The sequence below is a fragment of the Haliotis asinina genome, chromosome 3, assembly GCF_037392515.1.
Source record: "Haliotis asinina isolate JCU_RB_2024 chromosome 3, JCU_Hal_asi_v2, whole genome shotgun sequence".
Taxonomy (NCBI): domain Eukaryota; kingdom Metazoa; phylum Mollusca; class Gastropoda; order Lepetellida; family Haliotidae; genus Haliotis; species Haliotis asinina.
The window spans coordinates 60,825,654-60,846,088 of NC_090282.1; the positions used below are offsets into that span (position 1 = coordinate 60,825,654).

The window sequence follows — 20,435 nt, forward strand, 5'->3', positions numbered from 1 at the left end:
GGGGATCACACTGAATAATAAATTACTTGTATACAATGTGTGCAGAGACCATTATAAGGACTTGGAAGATGAAGTCCACCACGTTTTGTTTCCAACAGAAGGCCAACTTAACACTTGGGTTCAGCATGTCCACATTCTCCAACCAACACTTGGAACTTGCAGCACTAATCAGTATAGACCCACAAAGACTCAAAATGTCTGCCAAGGTCAGTTGTTTGTTTTTTATGGGGAAGTGGACAGTGGTTTTCCTGGTAGACTTCATAATCTACAGGCAGCTGAGATTTCACCATATCCAAGATTCGGACACTGATGGCTGTTCAAACCCAAACTGGAAACCATGCTCTATCAGACGCACATGCTACACTCAAGTTTGTTTCAAGCAGTGAGTGACTTTTGTTTTATGCTGCTTTTAGATATCATGGCAGGGGACACCAGAAATGGGCTTCACACACTTATTGTGTCCACTAAACGAACGCCAGTTTTCGTTGAGACAAGCAAATCATTTAGATACTACGCTAACCACTGGCCTTTTTCAGACAGAACAAAACACAAAAACAGTTACTTTGCTACAGAGTGGATTTTTTTATTATTTTGTTGAAAATCCTTGTAAATGCTCGATATGATGCATTCTACAAAGTAGACACAGAGTTATCAGGCGAGCCAGTACACAACCACGAGGGAGGGAGGGACGAACAAAAGTTGGTCCCCAGAAAATAAAAATAATAGCAAAACAACAGCGAACTAAAGTTGACCTTGGCATGAGGTTCATAAAACATGCATTAATATTAGGAAATCAGTTTGGTGAAGGGCAGACAAATCTGGCATGTGTTACATATAAAGCTCTCCATCACTTGGGATGTCTAAAAATCTGGGAAAGTTGTGTAACCACTGTCCTTACGACACGTGGAGTGGGACAGCTACTCACATGAAAAGATAAATAGTTGTTGATATTAATCTTTTTCTTAGATCTAAATTAATCAAGAGAAAAGTGCCTTGAAAAATTCATCAGAAGTGTGTTTTATCAAGTGGAAATTTTTCAAGGTTAAATGTGTCAATGATAAAATGCATGATTTGAGGTTGAAAAGCATGGGAAGGTAAAGCTGGTAAAACCGTCAATTAAAGAATTAAAGGATGAACCCCCATGAATGACCCAGGGAAACCTAGCATCAAAGTTTCCGTCCTACCCTTTACCTACAGTGCATCTTTATTCAATCAGTTCATAAATTAAAAAAAAAAAATGAATATCCTTTCAATAAAACGCAGAATGTAAGAAATATTTTTCTGAAAAATTCATAGTTTTGCATAATTTCTTGAGAGTAAAAAACAAGTCTACTGAAAGCAGAGATGATCTCTATGAAATTGGTAGAGGTTAAACACTCACTCTTCATCAGTACACTGTTAATCAGGGACACAACATTCCTAGCACAGTCTTGTTTCATCTTTTTAAGTTATAACCTCACAAAAATCCAATACAAGCTTCATTATACAAAGTTTTTTCTGTTTCATTATGAAGTTAAAATGGTTAGTATCTTCATGAATTTCAAACTGACGTCACGTCAGTTATTTGAACCTCGGATAATTTCTGAAATCTATCATGAGTTGTATACATAATTAAAGTGGTATTGATGGACACTACCATGTACACAGAAAAGTACTGTAATACATTCAGATATTCTATCTCATCTAAAATGTGGTTGGTTTTATGCTTACAATAGATGGTACATGTTTCTATGGTCACAACAGTACATGTAAAATTGTGGTTTGTAGAAATAAATCTTGACAAAAGTGGTTGTTTTGAAGGTATAAATGTAGGTATTTCTTCCTAAATCTTAACAAGAATGTACAACATCAACAACATGTCTAAAATAAAACACCACCACACATCACGTAACCCACAAACACAGGTGATAGACAGGAAGGGATAAATCTAGGACAATCAACAGAGCTTAAGAAAGCACTTGTTCAGTGGCTGCCAAGTTTAACACATATATTTGTATGTATATACACTTACAGATCCTCTAGCCGGGTCACCATACAGAGGCGAGAATAGTGATTCTCTATACAAACAGAATTGGAGGAAAATTAAGATATCACCAACTTCAGTCAATATGTTCTACATATTTAAGAATATGTAACAATTTATGTGCAGTAACTAGGTGAGTATCTGTCTGTACATAAAATCTCAACAAAGATCATGATGGATATATCCAAACACATGAACAAATTATTTGAATTAAAACATGCAAGGCGTGTAGATCTAAAATAACAGTGTAATGGTAAGCTCAGAAAATGTATAGCGCATCAAAAAGATTAAAAACTGAAGTCCTCAAACAGATGCCTGGGTTCTTACAGTTTCACCCAAGCTTCTGTCTCTGAGACCAGCCTTATTAAAGTTCATCATAAATCATTTAAAAGTTGGTGATCTTCCAAAAAAGTTGTTAGATTAAAGAAATCTAAAATGACTTTGTTCTAGACTTTTTGAGCTCTGCTGGTTTCACCTGTAACCCATGTTCTGTCTGAGGACTTGCGGCAACTGCTGCTAGAGAGGCAAAGTCACAGCTGACCACTGGAAAATCATAGTCTTAGACTGCATTTACATACAATAAAAACATGCCACATAACAATCACATGTAACAATACACAACATAGTATCATCTTGACACAACGTACGAAAATTAATAATCTGTTAATAAATTTCAACACGATTTAAAAATATTAATTTAGTTTTTGCCTCTTCCAGCAGTGGGGTCGATTACTGGGTGCAGCCAAGTCCAGATCCATGAGCAATGACACAATGGCCTATGTTACAATGAGATGATCTAATAGTTATTATGTTAGTCTTGCCAGTATGTTGGACACAAAAAGTTGTATTGCATAATTTATGGACTTGAAACACAGCAGAACTGAAGATATAAGCATGTTGTTATTCTAGCTAAATATCTACATTACAACATGAAGCGTATGCAACAAGTGGATAATTAGTACCAATATCTGCCATCATATTTCCTGATTTCAATATCAAAATCGCAGGAAAGTGTCATAGAATGACTGAAATAAATAAAGACAAAGTAATTATGTATGAATATACTATGTAAACATTCTAATTTCAACATTTCAATAAACAAAGTCCTCCAAAAAATGCCAAACCTTACAATCTAAAATGAAACAATTAAATATTTGAAACATAAAACAGACAAAAAAATTTTAATATATAACTGAAATTTCTACCCCTTGAGATCAAAACACTATACTTTAAGAAAAAGGGTTTCCAAACTGGCAGATTATTAGTGACAAAAAAACATGAGTTCTCCAACTGATACAGTGATGCGTGATACCTCACTTTCATCCTGTGATGCTGAATATAGATACAAGCTCACCCAATCCAGCAGCACTCAGAGGCAGATCTAACTCTCTCATCCTACCGTTGGTTAACATTATGGACACTCTAGGTCTTCCTCAACATTCAAATTATCATCTCGGTTTCTTTCCAGAACTTCTTCAACCTTGTTCCTTCCAAGATTTTATTCTCATGCCCAAATCATTCCTTTTTCAAGGTCTTCCTGGGAAACGCTGATTCTTACACAATGCTGAGGATGCATTGTTAAACATCTGACAATGCCCTTGACATACTACCTGTTCAATGTATACCAGTGCCTCCAACCATTGAAAACCAAGCTGCCCAAAGCTGAGACTTATTTGGATAAAAACATTCCAGTACATACTGTCAAAAACTCAGTACATACACACAAAAAACAAAACACTACTGATTCAAGCCCGAACAAATTAACACCCTCCTATAATGGACTGTAGCACCATACGCTAAGAAGGATACCAATGCCCTTTCAATACATCTACACTATCCAGCATCATGTACCATACAATGCAACATAGCAACCATTGTACCATAGCAACCACTGGTTTCAATATCCCTCTGTTCCAGGACTTGGGCTAAGAAGCAAGGTAGTCTACTGCAAAGGATGATAAATCTCAGCTTTGAACTTTGAGGATAAGAGAGTTAAATGAAAGTGAATTTTGACATGAACTACTAAGCTGCCGACTCAATTTAGGTCTACATGTATGCAAAGCGGATATTTTTGTCATGATGGATTAGTGTAATCAGTACAATTGCACAAGCAGGGACATAAACTAACCAAACTTTGTTGATCAACTACATTATCTGCAAATAAATATTTATTCTTGTCTACAATCTGTTCCTGTATATTGGAGGGTGCAGAAGGGTGAGCCGACAGAGTACATCATGAAACAATGTCCCTCACAATACCCCAGATCTATCCAAAATAAAATGTTTCTTTTCAGTCTATTCTGAAAACAACAGAATCTAGCAGTATAATTATGCAATCGAGAGTGTATCTACAATTGCATGCTATCCATCTGCACCCTCCTATACTTCCCTCTTGGTTTGCCCCCTCAGCTTTCAGCTACACCTCATCAATGTACGAAAAAAAGCGTCACAAAACTCACAAGTCACATGATGAGGGCCTGAAATATTACCGCACCCGCGAGCGAGGTGTAAATAGATTCAGATCACGGTCACACAAAACAAGATGGTGGGGACAAATACTTGGTGATAGACTGTCTCATTATTAAAGGTTATTGCATATCTCCATGCTGGCAGGTAGAGAAAGCCACACATCATATCGCATTTCATATCACCACTCCACCTTATTAAACATTAATTTTCAAACAAAAATTCATGTTTCAAATTATTTAGTTAAAAGGGCAAAAACAGACACATTCTGCACTCACTGAAATTACAAAAAGCTAATAAGAGGGAGAAGCAATCACCATGGTAACATCCCCACCATATTGCATTACTAAAACCTCTCCTTCACACAACCTGTATACATGGTACTGCAGAGTCTTATTATTATGCATTACATTTATTCAGTTCAGATAACAGAAGTATGAAAGAAGTTACAGCTGCAGCTTACCTTTAACATATGATAATTTCTCAAACTTAACACTTTTGTTTCATGGCAGGCACATTTAATGGTTACTAGATTGTATGTATCACGTATGTGTAGCATTGCCATACACAGACCAATGGAAGTTTTCCTGAGTTGTGCCACATTGGTAAGGCAGTAATGTGTTTTTAACAAGAGGTAGAGAATAATTATCAGTCCCGATCTGTCATTTGTAAAATCATATAAAAATTCCTGTAAAATGCAATATTGATAATATTTTTAACCATTGTCCAGTAATATTAGTTAATATTATTATTAACATGTATAAACATGATATGAGATTCATGATGTTCATTTAAATCTGTACAATCATTCTGAATACATTGTTGCTGAGAAAGAAATAACTACACTGTTTGCTCACTCACTTTCCTTGATACAAAATAAAAGAGTGCTATAGAATAATCAGAAGGAGAGGTTTTACAATGCACGATTCTATCACAATCTAAGTGGTGTAACATGTTTTCTGCAAGTTGGCTTTGTCACTTATTGCCAATGATATGTAACCAAAAATAACTCTGACACAAAAATAAGGCATTATTTCTTCACTTGAACTTGCTGGCAATTGCTTCCACTGAGTCGTCGATATAGTGCTTGACGGGTTCGAGGAATTGCAGTTGTTTCCGTCCCTCATCCAGCAATGGGTGATCAAATTTAGTGTAGAACAAAACAACAAAAGTCACCGCCATAAGAAGTACAGCAAACAGGATTGAGTAGGTTAAAACCTTGCAGCAGGTTGCACACACAGATGATTTGGGCGGAGACTTTGATGTACCGGTAGAAGCAGGAGCGGCTTTAGGTGCGGCCCCAATTTTGCCGCCAGGCGCTATGTGGTTCTGGTCGCTGGTGATCTTCTCGTACTGTTCCTCAAGTTGCTTAATCTGCTCGTCCAGAGACGGCTTGGGTGTCTTGTCATCCTCTTCGTCGTCATCCATCGTCATGTTTGGCTGGTAGGACGGCATGGAATCGATGCTGGTTTCCAGGAAGGAGGGGTCAACCGGGACAGATCCGTTGACAGGAGTCTTCTGACCAGGTGCGCTTGCAGACACAGTCTGAACCTTCTGCATATCAAACTTCTCCTCTGCAGCTAGGGGTGCCTTCAGGACAGGGCTCTCTGGGACAATGGGGCTGGACGTCTGTGCTCCGAAGGCATTCCCTGGGACATCCACTGCTGCTTCTGTAAAACATGAACAGAACTGTAACATGCTACCCATTACAGGACCCATTTTAGGGACACACTAACACATTTAGCTTTTGAATTTGCCTGTGGTAAAAAGTTTGCCCACTAATTCTTTTATACAAAATACATACAATTTTAGTAATTTCATGGATTAAAGGGAGACCACCCGAGGACAGATTGGTAGTGTTCAAAATGACCAAATCTGCATGCTAGCCATGATTAATACTCCAGCAGATGATAATTATCCTTATAATACCTTTACAATATCGTAAGCTTTAATGTCAAAGTTGTAAAAAAGCTTCTAAATAATGGACCTAGACCACCAGGTGATGATGTAGTCTCCCTTTAACCATTAGGAATTGGTGTTCAGTGTTGCTATAGTGGAACTTACGTTCAGCTTCACGTAACTGTTATGTCCACAAATACTTATTATTATAATCACATGTTATATTGCAATATACAAACCATTGTTGTACATGACCACAAATGATATCACTTCATGCCGTACACAAAGCAAACACGATATGTGTGCTTACATGATATGAGGCTATGGCGAATGATATCAAACAATCACAGATACATTTATCACAACCATGCCATATAATGTAGAGTATTGATGTTCATATGCAAAACTCAGTGTGCAGTAACAAGCTGAGCACTCACTGTCATGAGAAATACTGATGAGTGAGTGAGTAATGTCCAATGCCCCTTTGAACAATACTGGAGTTGTATCATAGCGTGTGAGCTTGATATGAAGGGAGTTAGTTTTACGTTGCTGTTAGCAATATTCCGGCCATATCACAGTGGCGTACACCAGAAATGGACTTCACACATTATTTGTGTCCATGTGGGGAATCGAACCCAGATGCTTGACGTAATGAACGAATGCTCCAACCACTAGGCTACTTCACAGTCCCTAATTTGGAAGGAAGGCCCAAAGTGACACCAAAGTTATGTTTACCACTTGGCTGGGTGAGTGAGTCTTGTTTTATGCCATTTCTGGCAATATTCCAGCAACATCACAGTAGGGACTCAAGAAACTGGCTTCACACATTGTACCCATGTGGAACATCAAACCCGGGTGTTCAGCTTAATGGGTGAAGGCTTTAGTCACATGGGTACTTCACCCCTTAGTTTAATCTCACAAGCACAGTTATGGTGAAAACAAAACTGGAAATATAACTAAGGAGAACTGAGATTCAAACCCCAATCATAGGTTTTTGGTGTGCTGAAGGGATGCATGTCTGCAATGAACAGTGTCAACTCAGATAACTGAGTCCCCATGTGACCAGCAGCCGTTTATGATTTCATGGGGTCTGTTGCACACAAAGGTCTTCACAGACAAATTATGTCATCACAGCCTTGAAAGCTGTGTGACAATAGAACATTTTAACATGATGGAAACAATGCTTAACAGACACACCATGAAACAAAATCTTGAGTTGCCAACAGTGTCCACCTAACAGCTGTTATTGCTGCACACATCCATTAATATAGACCTTTCCCACAACCTCATTCTAGTTGACACAGATAGTAGAGCCAGACATGTTAAATCGAGATAATTATGCAATCTCAGTTAAAACAGCAAGATTGTTATTAGTTAAATTCTGTATATAATAGTACTCATTAAGTTGATTAGTGAGAAATTCCATGTTTTTAATTCAGAGAAAGAAAATGTGCATCAACACAGCAATCATATCCCAATCTTTACATGACACACATCTCACTGATTACAATGCATTGTGGTAGTGTTACAACTATGGCTGGATTTTGGTTTTCACATTTCTTGAAATAAATATACACTGGAGTGCTTTATCGCACTTGAAAATCCATATATCTTGAACCATAAGTTCAGGGTTCTGTGACTTACTGTTCATTCACAGCATACACATCATGTGAATAGAAATGATTTTCTCTGTCAAAACAGGAGACCGTATACCAAAGCATCTTCACACCATTCCATGTACACTTCACAAACTAGTTAACGAACATCTACTTCTTTCAGATTACACACATGAAAGAACCAGATGTTCTTTAACTTCATTTCAGTAGTATATTTCCACACCACTCCAAGAGGCAAACTCTCTAGCGTTGTGACCTGTTAACTCTTTAACTATGAACTACAGGAGAAGGAGTCACTAATGAATTCACCTCATAAAATGATGGCCACCTGCAAGTCCTGATCTCATACATGTAGCAGCTTCCCCATGAACTCAAATAACTAATGCATTAATTCAAAATTCTAGATTCTAAGAGAATCCATCAAAAGTGATGTGGTCTACAATCACATATTACCAAACACAGCCCATCTTGGACTTACCCACCTAACCTCAGTGTAGGAAAGATAAGTCGTCCCAACGTCCAGAATGGGCGAATTTTGTGGATAACCCCACTCAGTTTTAGCAAACCAGTGACGTATGTAATGATTGTAACCTTTTTGAATATTGCCAAAGGATATTAGAATAATCAAGCAGATAAAATTATCGCAAATGAAATTGATGAGATATGTTTGCTTATTATAAGACCTTATCTGACTTTTCAGATCTTGATGGAGATGTTGATAACTTGTCTGGAGACTAGTTCTGTAATGTTGTAACCAGATGATTCCACTTGGGGAGATTTAACAGTTCAAGCTCTGTGTGTGTATATTAAAATGATTGCTTAAAATAAAACAAGCCAGTTTTAAGTCTTGACCTTGTGTTTTATTGATACTTGAAGGACTGGCTAGATTTGGGCAGGATTAGTAAAAAAATTGACTCGCCAGGCCTCTGTACAGGCCAGATTTTCTGCATCTTTCCTACACTGCTAACTGGTTCTACAGCACTATGGAACGGGAACCACAACACTTGTTTTGGTGTCTTAATGTACATCATCTGCATTCCACTGAACTCATGATGATTGTGACACCCAACTGCAGAAAGCAATCTGAATGATATCACTACTGTAAGTGTAAGTTGAAATCTCTTTGAGTCAGTAAGGGATGAAGCTCTTTGTGGGGCCAGGAGGGCTGTTATGATTCACCTTTATGACATGATTTAGAAGTTCATAGAACTTCAGACTGAAAACTGACGTATTGCTCCTACAGGGCGAGTATTTTACTATCAGAGGGAATGACTTGGGAGTGAGCGAGTTTAGTTTTACACCGCACTCAGCAACATTCCAGCTATATGACTGCTTTGAAAATAATCGAGTCTGGATCAGACAATCCAGTGATCAACATCATGAGTATCGATCTGCGCAAGTGGGACCGATGACATGAGTCAACTAAGTCAGGGCGCCTGACCATCTGATCTCATTAGTCGGCCTTACAACAAGCAGGGTCGCATGGGTTGGTGAAGGCCTATTCTACTCTGGACCTTCACAGGTTAGAATGACTTGGGATGCAAACTGATCATACTTACTTAATTAGCCTGAACTGGTCATATGACCTTATTAGCACAGTATCGCTATCTACCAATATTGGAGGAGAGTCTCGCTACCTACCAGTATTGGAGGAAGACAGAATTGCTATCTACCAATATTGGAGGAGGACAGTATGGTGATGTACCAGGGTGAGGACTGTATTGCAATGCACAAATAACAACTGAAGCAAGCATTGCGATCTATGAACACTGGTTGAAGACAGTCTTGCCATGTACAAATACTTGGCAAGGACAGTATCATGATGTATGAATACGGAGAGAGGACAGTATCATGTTGTACCAGCACCAGGTGAATCATCACAGCCCTGCCACCACCTCCTCCCTCTGCTCTTGTCATACAAACCTGCACCCTCACACCCAAACAGACAACATGCATGTGTAATGCCATACCCAGCATTAGCACCTTCGTCATTAACTCCTACCAGACACTCTTCACTCAAACACAGTAAAATCTGTTACATATTTTCAAATTGATCACACCGAAACAATTTAGATTTGTAACCTGACCATAATCATCACACATGTTGCTTTTCATGTAAATGTGAATAAATGAAATATCTGAAAATGGCACTGGTGTCTTGGACTTAAAACACAGACACATGACATCACAACAAAGGCATGAATGCTGAGTAGGCAAAAATCAGATAGATATATCACACTGTTAATACTGCATGTGCAAGATAGATGTGCACATTGTCAATGCTGCGTGTACAGAGGCTACCCACCAGCTGTGAAGAAATGAGAGAGAGAGAGATGTGAGCCCCAAATAAAATATAAGCAATTCACCTGTTGGGGTGATTTCAAAAGACTGATTTGGAGTTTCTTCCGCCATTCCTATTCGAAACACATGAAATGAACAGTTTTCATCACAGATGAGGATCGATATTTATCTGTCTCATGGATGTTATTCTTATTAATTATATTAATGTTAATCAGTATAGTAATACTAATGAGCAGGTATAATTGGTTAATAATATGATATGAATCTAGACTTTCGGTATTATAATGAAATTCCCAATATAATTACACTTTCGTAACATAACACAACAGGATTCTTCAAATGCTGCAGCCTTAATAACCAGATTACTTTCCCTAACAATTATGATAATTCATTTATATAGCACCTAGTCCTAATATCCATCCTTATAAATTTCTCTCAAATGATACCTGTGGTACACTTACGACTTAAGGAACATCTGTTCAGATTTTTACAAAATGCAAAATCAGAGCTAGTAATCACTATAATACTGAAAGGATAGTACTCATAATTATCCTTCTTGGTAACAGTGACATAGGAGAAGATAAGCGTTGCCATGGCAAGGAAAGGTGGCATTAGTAACAGCTTACTGTCTATTAAGATCCGGTTAACTACTCGCTTCAAACTCAATCCTGACGACAATGTAATCTCAACAACAGTTTGTATGTTAATATACATAGAGATAATATTTAATATACCAAGAAAAATAACATCAAAATTAGTGACATTTTCTGCTTAAATATATTTCTTTCATGTTAATTATGCTTGCTCATTCAGGAATGTCCATGATAAACTTTTAAAAGTTGAAAAATTGTTATGTCATGGAACTTTTTCTGGATAACAAAAACGGGAACAAATATCATAGAAATTGTTAGCCATGATAAGAGCCTACAGACTGTGTTAGCAAATGATACGAATCTACTTAGAATTTGTTAGTTCATCATAAGAGTGAATAAATTTAAATGTGAAAATAGCCGAGTCCCTTGGGTTTGCATCTGAAAGTCTATGGGATGGGAAAGGGGGAAGGGTCTGATGTATAAGAGAAAGAATGGGTTTATTCAGTCATTGTGGTAGAAGGGTATATCAACATGAAACCTTTGTATTGATAAAGACTGTTAGCTCTTAAGATTACATAATATCAGTTACCTGTATGTCACAAACAGTGACAAATTAGTGAAAGGAAAGATTATACGGGATATGTAATCTGATTAATATTACATTTCATGATCAGTTCTAATACATACATAAGTAGTTATCCCTTATAACCAGTTAAATGGGATGAATCATTTGAGCAATGGTATGTTGTCCTAGCCATGAAATATAACCAGTACAATATCAGTTCTTGCTGAAGGCTTCAACAATATGACACAACAGTAATGACCTCAAACTTACATCACACGCTTTTGCGACGGTGAATTACATCAGACAGACGTGACGGAAGGTTCAGCAAACAAGCTCAAATGAACAATGTGGACATCGTGAGAATAATGTCCCAAGAATTGCACTATCCTACTTTGGTGATTGCACCGTGCACTCACAGCAAATCAGGTGTCAGGATACAGTCAAACTTTCTCAGGGGACTGAAAGCCTGTGGTTATCTTAAACTTAAAATCTGGTACCATATACTGGGAACAGTACAGCCAAAAGGAAACAAGTAATTCTGCAGACATGGTCATGTTCAAAACCCAAAGAAACAATTTTCATTTTGCTGTAATCCTCCAAGAATGCTGACCAACGAAGTCAGTGAAACCAAAAAACCAACTTGGTTTGTCCTCCATTTTGAATACGTTTAAGTAGATCATGAGCATTTCACTATAGTGACCTTTCTTTCAGCCCCTTGATAGAACAGTGAAACTGTGGAAAGAGAGTCTGAATGAGGAGACCACAAATATGCCCGGTGGGATGATGGAACTGATGGGTGATGGAACTGAATGAGACAAGGGATGATATGATCAGCATGCAGGTGTAGTTACCTTGGGCCCGGCGACTCGGTGCAAGATAAACTAGTGGATTAAACAGAACAAGTTTAGTTTGGAATGAAACTGCAAGTCCATGTTCAGTTGAGGCTCAAGTCGATACATCACACAACCGACTTTTCTCACAGAATTGAAATACTAAAATTACATGTGCTGTTTATTTTTGAGTGTGTTATTCTGAAATATTTTTTGGCACACAATGATGATGCTACACCATATCAAATATCGTCCAAATAATATTATATAACTCTCCACAAATATTCTGCTTTCGGAATGAACTTTACAATTTTATAACAGTTCTTCAAAAAAAAAAGTCCATCATTAGTGTAAAGCAGCAAACCTGAGGATATATCCAAAAGCACAATACCTCCAACAACCATACAGCAATACTTCTGTACTAATGCTTTTTTGTACATTGAATATTTAAAGCAGAACATCTAAAGCAACAGCACTATACAATTTTGCAACACAAATTACACAAAATTTGAACAAAAGTCTAACTTTTAAGGGGCAATGACTTGCAGCAGGTATTCAAGTGTAAAATCAAACAGAACAAAAAAACAAAAAAAATAATTAAAAAAAAAAAAATTAAAAAAAAAAATCCCGGTTCCCAGATGAAATGCAAATAGAATACTGTAACAGGACAACAATACAACACAGCCTGACTTAAAGTAGAGAGGACATAAATGGTTGGACCCCGTTGAAATACATTCTGATGTGGGCTGGTGATGTGGAGGCTAGAAAGACATGTTCTGAGAAACCTTAAGTGAAGTTGACTTACAGATTTCCACAACACATATGATCAGTGTAGATATACTGGTGCCATGCCAAATCTGGTGCCTATGGACAATTATTTCTGTTGTCCTTTAACATGTTCAAAATTTTACTGGAAACATACTGTTACACAGGATTGCAAATGTTGGCTTCTGTATTAATGAAACACTAGTTAACAAGAACAAACTTACCAGAGACACCTTTCATTCATAATTACTGGTGTTTAAAATATAAATATTTACGGAATGAAATATAGTATATACAGTCAATATATGAATATACAGTTATACAGCTGAATTTGCACACACTGTCAAACACTCATTTCAGATACACTTTATAACCACAAAGCCTGAAGGGCCACACCTGTCCTACAGGGGTTTCCAAGAAAACTCCGCACTGGCTTCCATCACTCACAAACATGAAACAAGGCGTATCTATTCATCCATGCTTCCAGCCAAGGGAGGTAACTGACAATCTACAACCTGATGCAAAAAAACTTTGCAAAAATGACCTTCATCACAGAAACTCTGGGGACAGAAAGCCGGCACTGTTCATAGCAAAGAATAAAAGCTTCTAAACTTCTACTTGTATCGGAGGCCAACAGAAGACATATCCTGAGCAACTCACCTTCTTCACACAAAAGAATAGAGACAACTTCATCTGCTCAGAAAGTATTTCCTAAATCAAGTACACTAAAGCGACTGTTCACGTGTCCAACATTTTTTTGAGTCAACTAAATCAGCATCACTCAATTGTCAAAGCTGTGGGCAGGTGAAAGCTGGTAATTAGAATTTGAATAAATCTGCTTGCAAGGGGAGATAACTTTAGCATGTGGGCATAGCATACCACCACTGCAGGTGACAGTGGTTCAAATATGCGGGCAGTGGCAACAACTCAAGGGACTGACTGCGGTGAAACGGGAAGAATAAGGTGAAACATGCAGTTAGTGTAATCAAAACCAAAAACCCTTGTCAGCTGCCATGTGAAAGTGCTCAAGTTTGAATCTTTTCAGCCATAGATTACTGAAAGCTAGAAAAATTGTCAAAAAGCGGTTTGCTGCCATTTGAACCAAAATGTTTTGTTTATTTACAAACATGAAAACAAAAAGTAATTTGAAGAGTCATGTCCACTTGAATATTTTGAACTTATTTCGGAATAGGTCCTTTACTGAGATGTCCTGCTAGAGCCTTAATAAGACTTACATTTCAAATAGGCAGCAAACACAGATTCATAATTAAAATATCAATGTACCACAATTGATAATGAAAAAGATTATCGTTAAAGGCCTTATACAAATTGTTCTTCAACAGTTATGTATACATAAAAGATTCGTCATAATGCCTTTAAAACTACAAATCATTTCAAATGCTGATAAATTTTTGAAAAGAGACGTGGTTCCCCAATACAATCTTACAAAAATTAAGAAATTTGATTCTCTCTATTTACAAAATGGAATCTAACTTTCCATGAAGCATCAGGGAATTGTATTTCCAAACAAAAAGGACTGAAATACAAGTTTGATGAACATTTTTTGGTTAGTACAACAATGAAGTATTTCAACAAGAAAATGAAATACAATTTGTTTTGTCTGCACTGTCCAATAACTATTGAAGACAAGATGTACACAAGTCTGTATCTGCCAGCTAGGTTTTAGTCACTGACAAGACAATAATGAAAGCAAAATGACTTAGAAGACCAAACCTGAGCCAAAGTATAACTGACAGGCATCATAACAGACTTACCATTGTAGCGTCTTCGATCTATAAACACAAAAAACATAATACATCTACTACTACAGAAATTAGTAAGGAGTCCAGCCTGACCACTGTTCCATATACCCACCGTATCTACCAGAGACCTATGCTGTATCACAATAGAGCACACTACTTTTAACACCCATATACCATACTAATCAACACAATTGTCTTAAAGCTACTTGATATATTGTCTAAACAATATAGTCCACTGACTGCTCATACTTTTGAATTGATCAGTTTGGCTTTTTATAGTTTTGTGTTTCGCTATTATCTAAGTTTTCCAAAAATATTTCAGCTGTCAGGTTTGAAAGTCATATTAAAGGAAATGGAAGCAAAGCACATGTACAATGCTAACTTCCACCTGAAGGGTTCCATGTTATCTCAACATAAAATCTAGAAAAGTTAAAGATGTTGTGTGGATGTGTGTTGGTAAGGCCTTTAAAATGGAAATCAGTAGAGGGTGAGAACAACATGTGATATCTGAGTATTAATATATTAACACTGTGTCAGATGGGCAAGTTCTGTTAACAGTGAAACTCAAGTCAAGGAACAGTAGCTCATCCTCTCCGAAAACATATCAAAAGCATCTTTAACAGATTCTTATCCAAATTCTGACATGAGATAACTATTTTTGGGGAGGGTTAGATTTCCTTAAGATAAAAAAGGCTTAAGCAACGATCTTGAATGAGTGAGTCAGTTGGGTTTAATGCCACTTTTAGCAAAATTCCTGCAATATCACAGCAGGAGAAACCAAAAATGGGCTTAACCCATTTAGGGAAGCATACATGGGCCTTTGGCATGTCAAGCTAACGTTTTAACCACTTGGCTACCCCACTACCCCTAAAGATTATGAAAGTGACATATATTTTACAAATTTATAGATGCAGCATTTCAAAGGGTTATTTGTTATGTCACAGCTAAGTTGATTTGTTTTTGCTTCATTTAAACATAATTATTTGTGATACTTTAAAAACACATACTATAACTAGCTTAAAGCTTTTTACATCATATTTTCTATGAAATAATTTGAAGGAAACTGTGAAAAGGATCAGTACAAAATGAAAAATAACTGGCTTCATTATCTAGTTCCAGCTCATCACTACAACAAACAACAGACAAACAGGCTATGGCATAAGGTCACTAGGGCTTATAGCCGATGTGAGCCAACAACACAAAAACGGTGTGAGGCTGTTCATGTTCTGCCTACTGGAGTAATGTAACACTGTCATGCAAGGGACGTACAGATGCGGGCGGGAGTCCAGCTTTAACCACAGCCTAGAGTCACCCAGGAGTAAATCTTCACCATTTATTGGGAAAAAGAAAAACATAAACCTTTCAAGCATATAACACCTCACTAGGATGCTATTGGTTATTTTCGTTCCACTATGTGCCGACTGTGACATATTTTTACCTACATACAAAATGGTTTCCCAGCTTGTTAATCCACATTATCTATGGCAGCAACCTGGCCACTGTCAATGTGCCTATTTCACATGTATGCTGTGTTATGTGACCCACACCTGTCTGTCTGTCGTCACTGTTGGGTATAATCCCATCACAAGGAAGGTGATATAAAGCTGCTACTCAAGGAAGCTTCATTTTCTGTCTTCTCCACAAAGTTTGTTAATTCTAGCCAGTCAGTCATCACATGCATAGTAAACATTAATGCAGTTTAGAAACAACATTTACCCATAAGCTCCACATTGCACATATATCTGTATCATATACTAAACAGCTGATCATTCTATGAAATAATAAGTACAACCTGTAAGTATATGACCAAGTGCCATGTCACAGAGCAATCTGGGCGCAAGACAAACCATGTTCCTTTTTTTAGATACCGTCTGAATAAATACCACAGGTGAATTTGCCACCATCTTCGTTTGAAGTCTGATTGTATGTAACGCAGTTAGAGCCACCTGCTCTATCACTATGAGCAGGAAATATTGTATGTGATGTCACTGACTCTCAAAACAAGTTATGGTTGTGAATAGTGAATAAATACTGGACAAAATAAGTTAGGGATATTGGTATTTTTATGACTGATCTCTTATCAGTGTGTCAGTAAGTAGATAGATCATTATTCGTAATTTCAAAATTTATATATATCCCTAATTACTTTTGTCCAGTATACATTTTCTGAAAATAAAGCTGAAATGAATTGTTCGTTACACACAAGTCTTGATGTTCTAAACCCACCTTCCGGTACAGGCTCTGACATGATTGACGTGTTCAGCGTACTGCTCTTACTCTCAGATGCATGCTTATTGCGGGAAAAGTTGGGAAGAGAGTTGGTTCTGTAAATCAAATAGACAACTCAAACGTTAATACATGCTAATTCAAATTCATTCTACACATACTAAGAATAATTTATGATATATGAAGAATCCAGGATTATAGAAGTGGAATATAGAATATAAACATTGTCTTTTCCATGCATCAACAGATGTAGTTTCCAATGCAGATTCAATTTACAAGTAATTCTAGCATGTCTTATGCATATAATCATTTCCTGTGAATCAAGATACACATCTAGCCCTGTGATAGATATTTCCATCAGGATATAAACATTTCAGTCAGTTTTCAAAACATCTAATAAAAGAGGATTAAATAAAAAAAATATTTCCTTAACCCATAAACTAATACTGAAATAGAGGAAAGGAACTTTGAACCCTTAGTGAGCACTTTAAACTACCTATGAAAATCACATATATTTAACATTTTCTGAAAATATTGAACTTTTTGTTAAACTTTAAGGACATCAAAACAGACATGACACATACTGACGTCACTTCATACAAGACACAATGAGAATGATGTCATGCTGTGTTTCACATCATGCTTCTGATGGCTTATTGTCAGTATGATATTGGAGGAGGATGAATTAATAGATATAACACTGAAGTGGTGTAGTTATTAAGACATAATAATTACAATCATTAGGTCAGATGGATATATTGTTTGGATATATAAATACATAAAGTATAAGGTATATAATTATTTGGAAAGATGCACTGTGTTCTTTTGACAAAATGGTTTGTGTTGGTTTCATGAGGAAGTCCAGGTATGGAGCTATTAATACTATCCTTAATAAATAATAAATCACATGACTACTTTTGTTTCTCATGTTGAAACGTCTGATTTTAAATGGTACCAAAACACTTTCACAATAAATGTTATGTCAAGTCAATACTTTACTCAAAACAGAGGAAAACTTGAAGTGGAGAAAACAAGTTGAGTGAATGGAAAAAAAGCTCTAAAGTTAATTTCTATAACATTTCAAATGAGCCGAAAACTACAGGTAATCTAAAGGCACTATGTGTTAACCATACAGCTTACATAATTGATTAAATAGCAGTCAAAGAATATACAATTTCTTTTAAAAAACCCCCAAAAAGACAAATAAATAAAATAAACAAAATGAAAAATATAATAAAATAAAAAACAAATAAGATAGAAAAAAGGAAAGGACACAAAAAACTGCAAACAAGAAAATTGACAAGTATACCTAAGTGTTTTACAACACAAACTGTCACAGTATTTGAGAATTTTAAACACAGAAGTAAATACTATGTTTCAGACAAACTTTGATACAGATATCAATCAATACTAGACTTTCTGGTCAAACACAAAAATATTCAAAATCAACCAAAATCACACTTTCGGATGAGAGCAAGTTTCTAAAAATGATGACTTTTTCATGCTCTATCATGTTAGAGACAATTTGATTGGTCAGGCAAACACATGCCATGCAGTCTTCAAATCACTCTGATTGGTCAGTTGACACTATCTACACAGCGCAGCCGGATGAATATGATTAAATTTTATACTTACGCTTTACATGTTAGAGTTTACACATGCAGCATGGGTTTGGTTCATGAATTTACTCGAAAACACCCAGGGTTATTGTTGATTTAACTGAATCTTTACCTTCTGTTGTTCTCAGCATAAGAATATTTCCAGTTCAATAAAACAATTACATATATTCCCAAAATATAGCTGACTGTTTGTTTTACCACACTAATAAAACGCAATATCACACAATAAAATTGCAAAATGGGTAATTTCCTTGCCTGAGATATCAACCCTGGGTATTTTGACTATAAGCATGAAAAAGCAGGACTACTAGCCTTGGAAATTTGGGCTCTGACCTCTTTATGTTTTCACTGGCTGAAAGAGCCTCGACCTGACAGCGTCCACTGTAGAGTCAAGCACACATGTTAGGAATGACACAAAAAATCACCAACTTCCTCAAAATGTCAGATTTATACATGTAGGTGCAACGGGATGATGAAAAGGATGATTAATGATCACTGAAAAGTTGTTTCATTTAGTTAACAGGCACCAGAAGTAGTTCATGTCAAGGGGAAGTAACTGTAAACAAGAGTTCCCTCCCCTTGATCAACTCGCCAAACACTTCTCTTTTAGATGAACATTTTACTCCTATGACATTATATGGAAGCAGATGACTGTTCTGTCTGTTAAAACTATCAGTCATGTTACGACATAATTCATTATTTTTTTTACTTCTTTCATATTCTCAAGTATATCTTCTTTAAGGATGAAACATTCTGAAAAATGGACATTTTCAGTTATAATACTAAAATGTACATGATTGATTGTGGTATCTCTCAGATGTATTTTCTTAGAGGATAGGGATTTAAACCCTGTGTCCAATGATAAGTTGGTTATGAAAACATTCTCTCTTAGCCTTAATAGGAATAATATACCCTGACGATTAAGTGATGCACATGATGAGCAACAATACATGCAGGGAACAATGACATTTAGTCAATGAATCAATGAAGTCAATGAGTATAGGAATTCAACTTCTTTGCAGTGAATGAGTGAATATGACTTCATGCCACTTTGAACAAGATTCAAGCAAAGTCACACATGAACACCATTAATTGGCTTCACACACTGTATCCAGAGGTGAATTGAACCTGGCTCTTTGTCAAGATGACAAACACTTTTAACAATGTTCTGACCATTCCAGCCTCTTAGGAACAGAATGGAAATTCCTGTGAGCAGTTCTAAACAGGATCCTCCAAGGGCTTCAGCCTTATAGGACATATCATTGAGAATATGAATCATGAACAATATTTGTAACATATACAATAAAGTATTACTCAACTTCATGTACAAACTTAAACTCTGCAATGAGATAAAACAACAATCTAGTCTACATTTGACATTGTTATTACAGTGTGTAGCACAAGCTATAACACCAATAATTACTAACTCTCTACAGAACATGCTTGTAATATCTAATACCATTCTTTTCTCCCAACTGACTTTGAAAATATAATAAATATATCTTTACTGAAATCTTCAAGAGCTGAAAAAGATGTCCCGTGTGATTTTCAATGACATTGCATGCAGCTATCTAATACCTGAAACGGAACTTGGATCCTCTGCTAAAGAGCGTTCCGCCTGACTTCAACTTGGGTGCATTGCACGAAGACGCCAGCCTGTTGGATAAACAAAGGAAACAACTCAGTTCCATATATCTTGTTGATTGTACACAGTTTCCTATATCCAGCTTTGTAAATGTTGCAAAAATACCTCTAAAAAAAACCCCATT

General features: G+C 36.6%; 1 protein-coding gene across 12 annotated transcripts in view; it reads right to left on the reverse strand.

Moving 5' to 3' along the window:
* Positions 1-562: 562 nt before the first annotated feature.
* LOC137278260 (FERM domain-containing protein 5-like) overlaps positions 563-20,435 on the reverse strand; it is a 93,537-nt gene continuing 73,664 nt past the window's right edge. For 5 of the 12 annotated variants that reach the window (XM_067810489.1, XM_067810500.1, XM_067810497.1 and 2 more), the window contains 7 exons: positions 20,245-20,322; positions 18,979-19,047; positions 17,048-17,145; positions 14,834-14,851; positions 12,315-12,344; positions 10,371-10,418; positions 563-6,159 (listed from right to left, as the gene is read on the reverse strand). In XM_067810489.1, coding sequence (XP_067666590.1) covers positions 5,528-6,159; positions 10,371-10,418; positions 12,315-12,344; positions 14,834-14,851; positions 17,048-17,145; positions 18,979-19,047; positions 20,245-20,322 — 973 coding nt within the window. In that variant the 3' untranslated portion in view covers positions 563-5,527. The remainder of the gene's footprint in view (positions 6,160-10,370; positions 10,419-12,314; positions 12,345-14,833; positions 14,852-17,047; positions 17,146-18,978; positions 19,048-20,244; positions 20,323-20,435) is intronic. The other 7 variants (XM_067810494.1, XM_067810501.1, XM_067810490.1 and 4 more) reach the window with 6 other exon arrangements.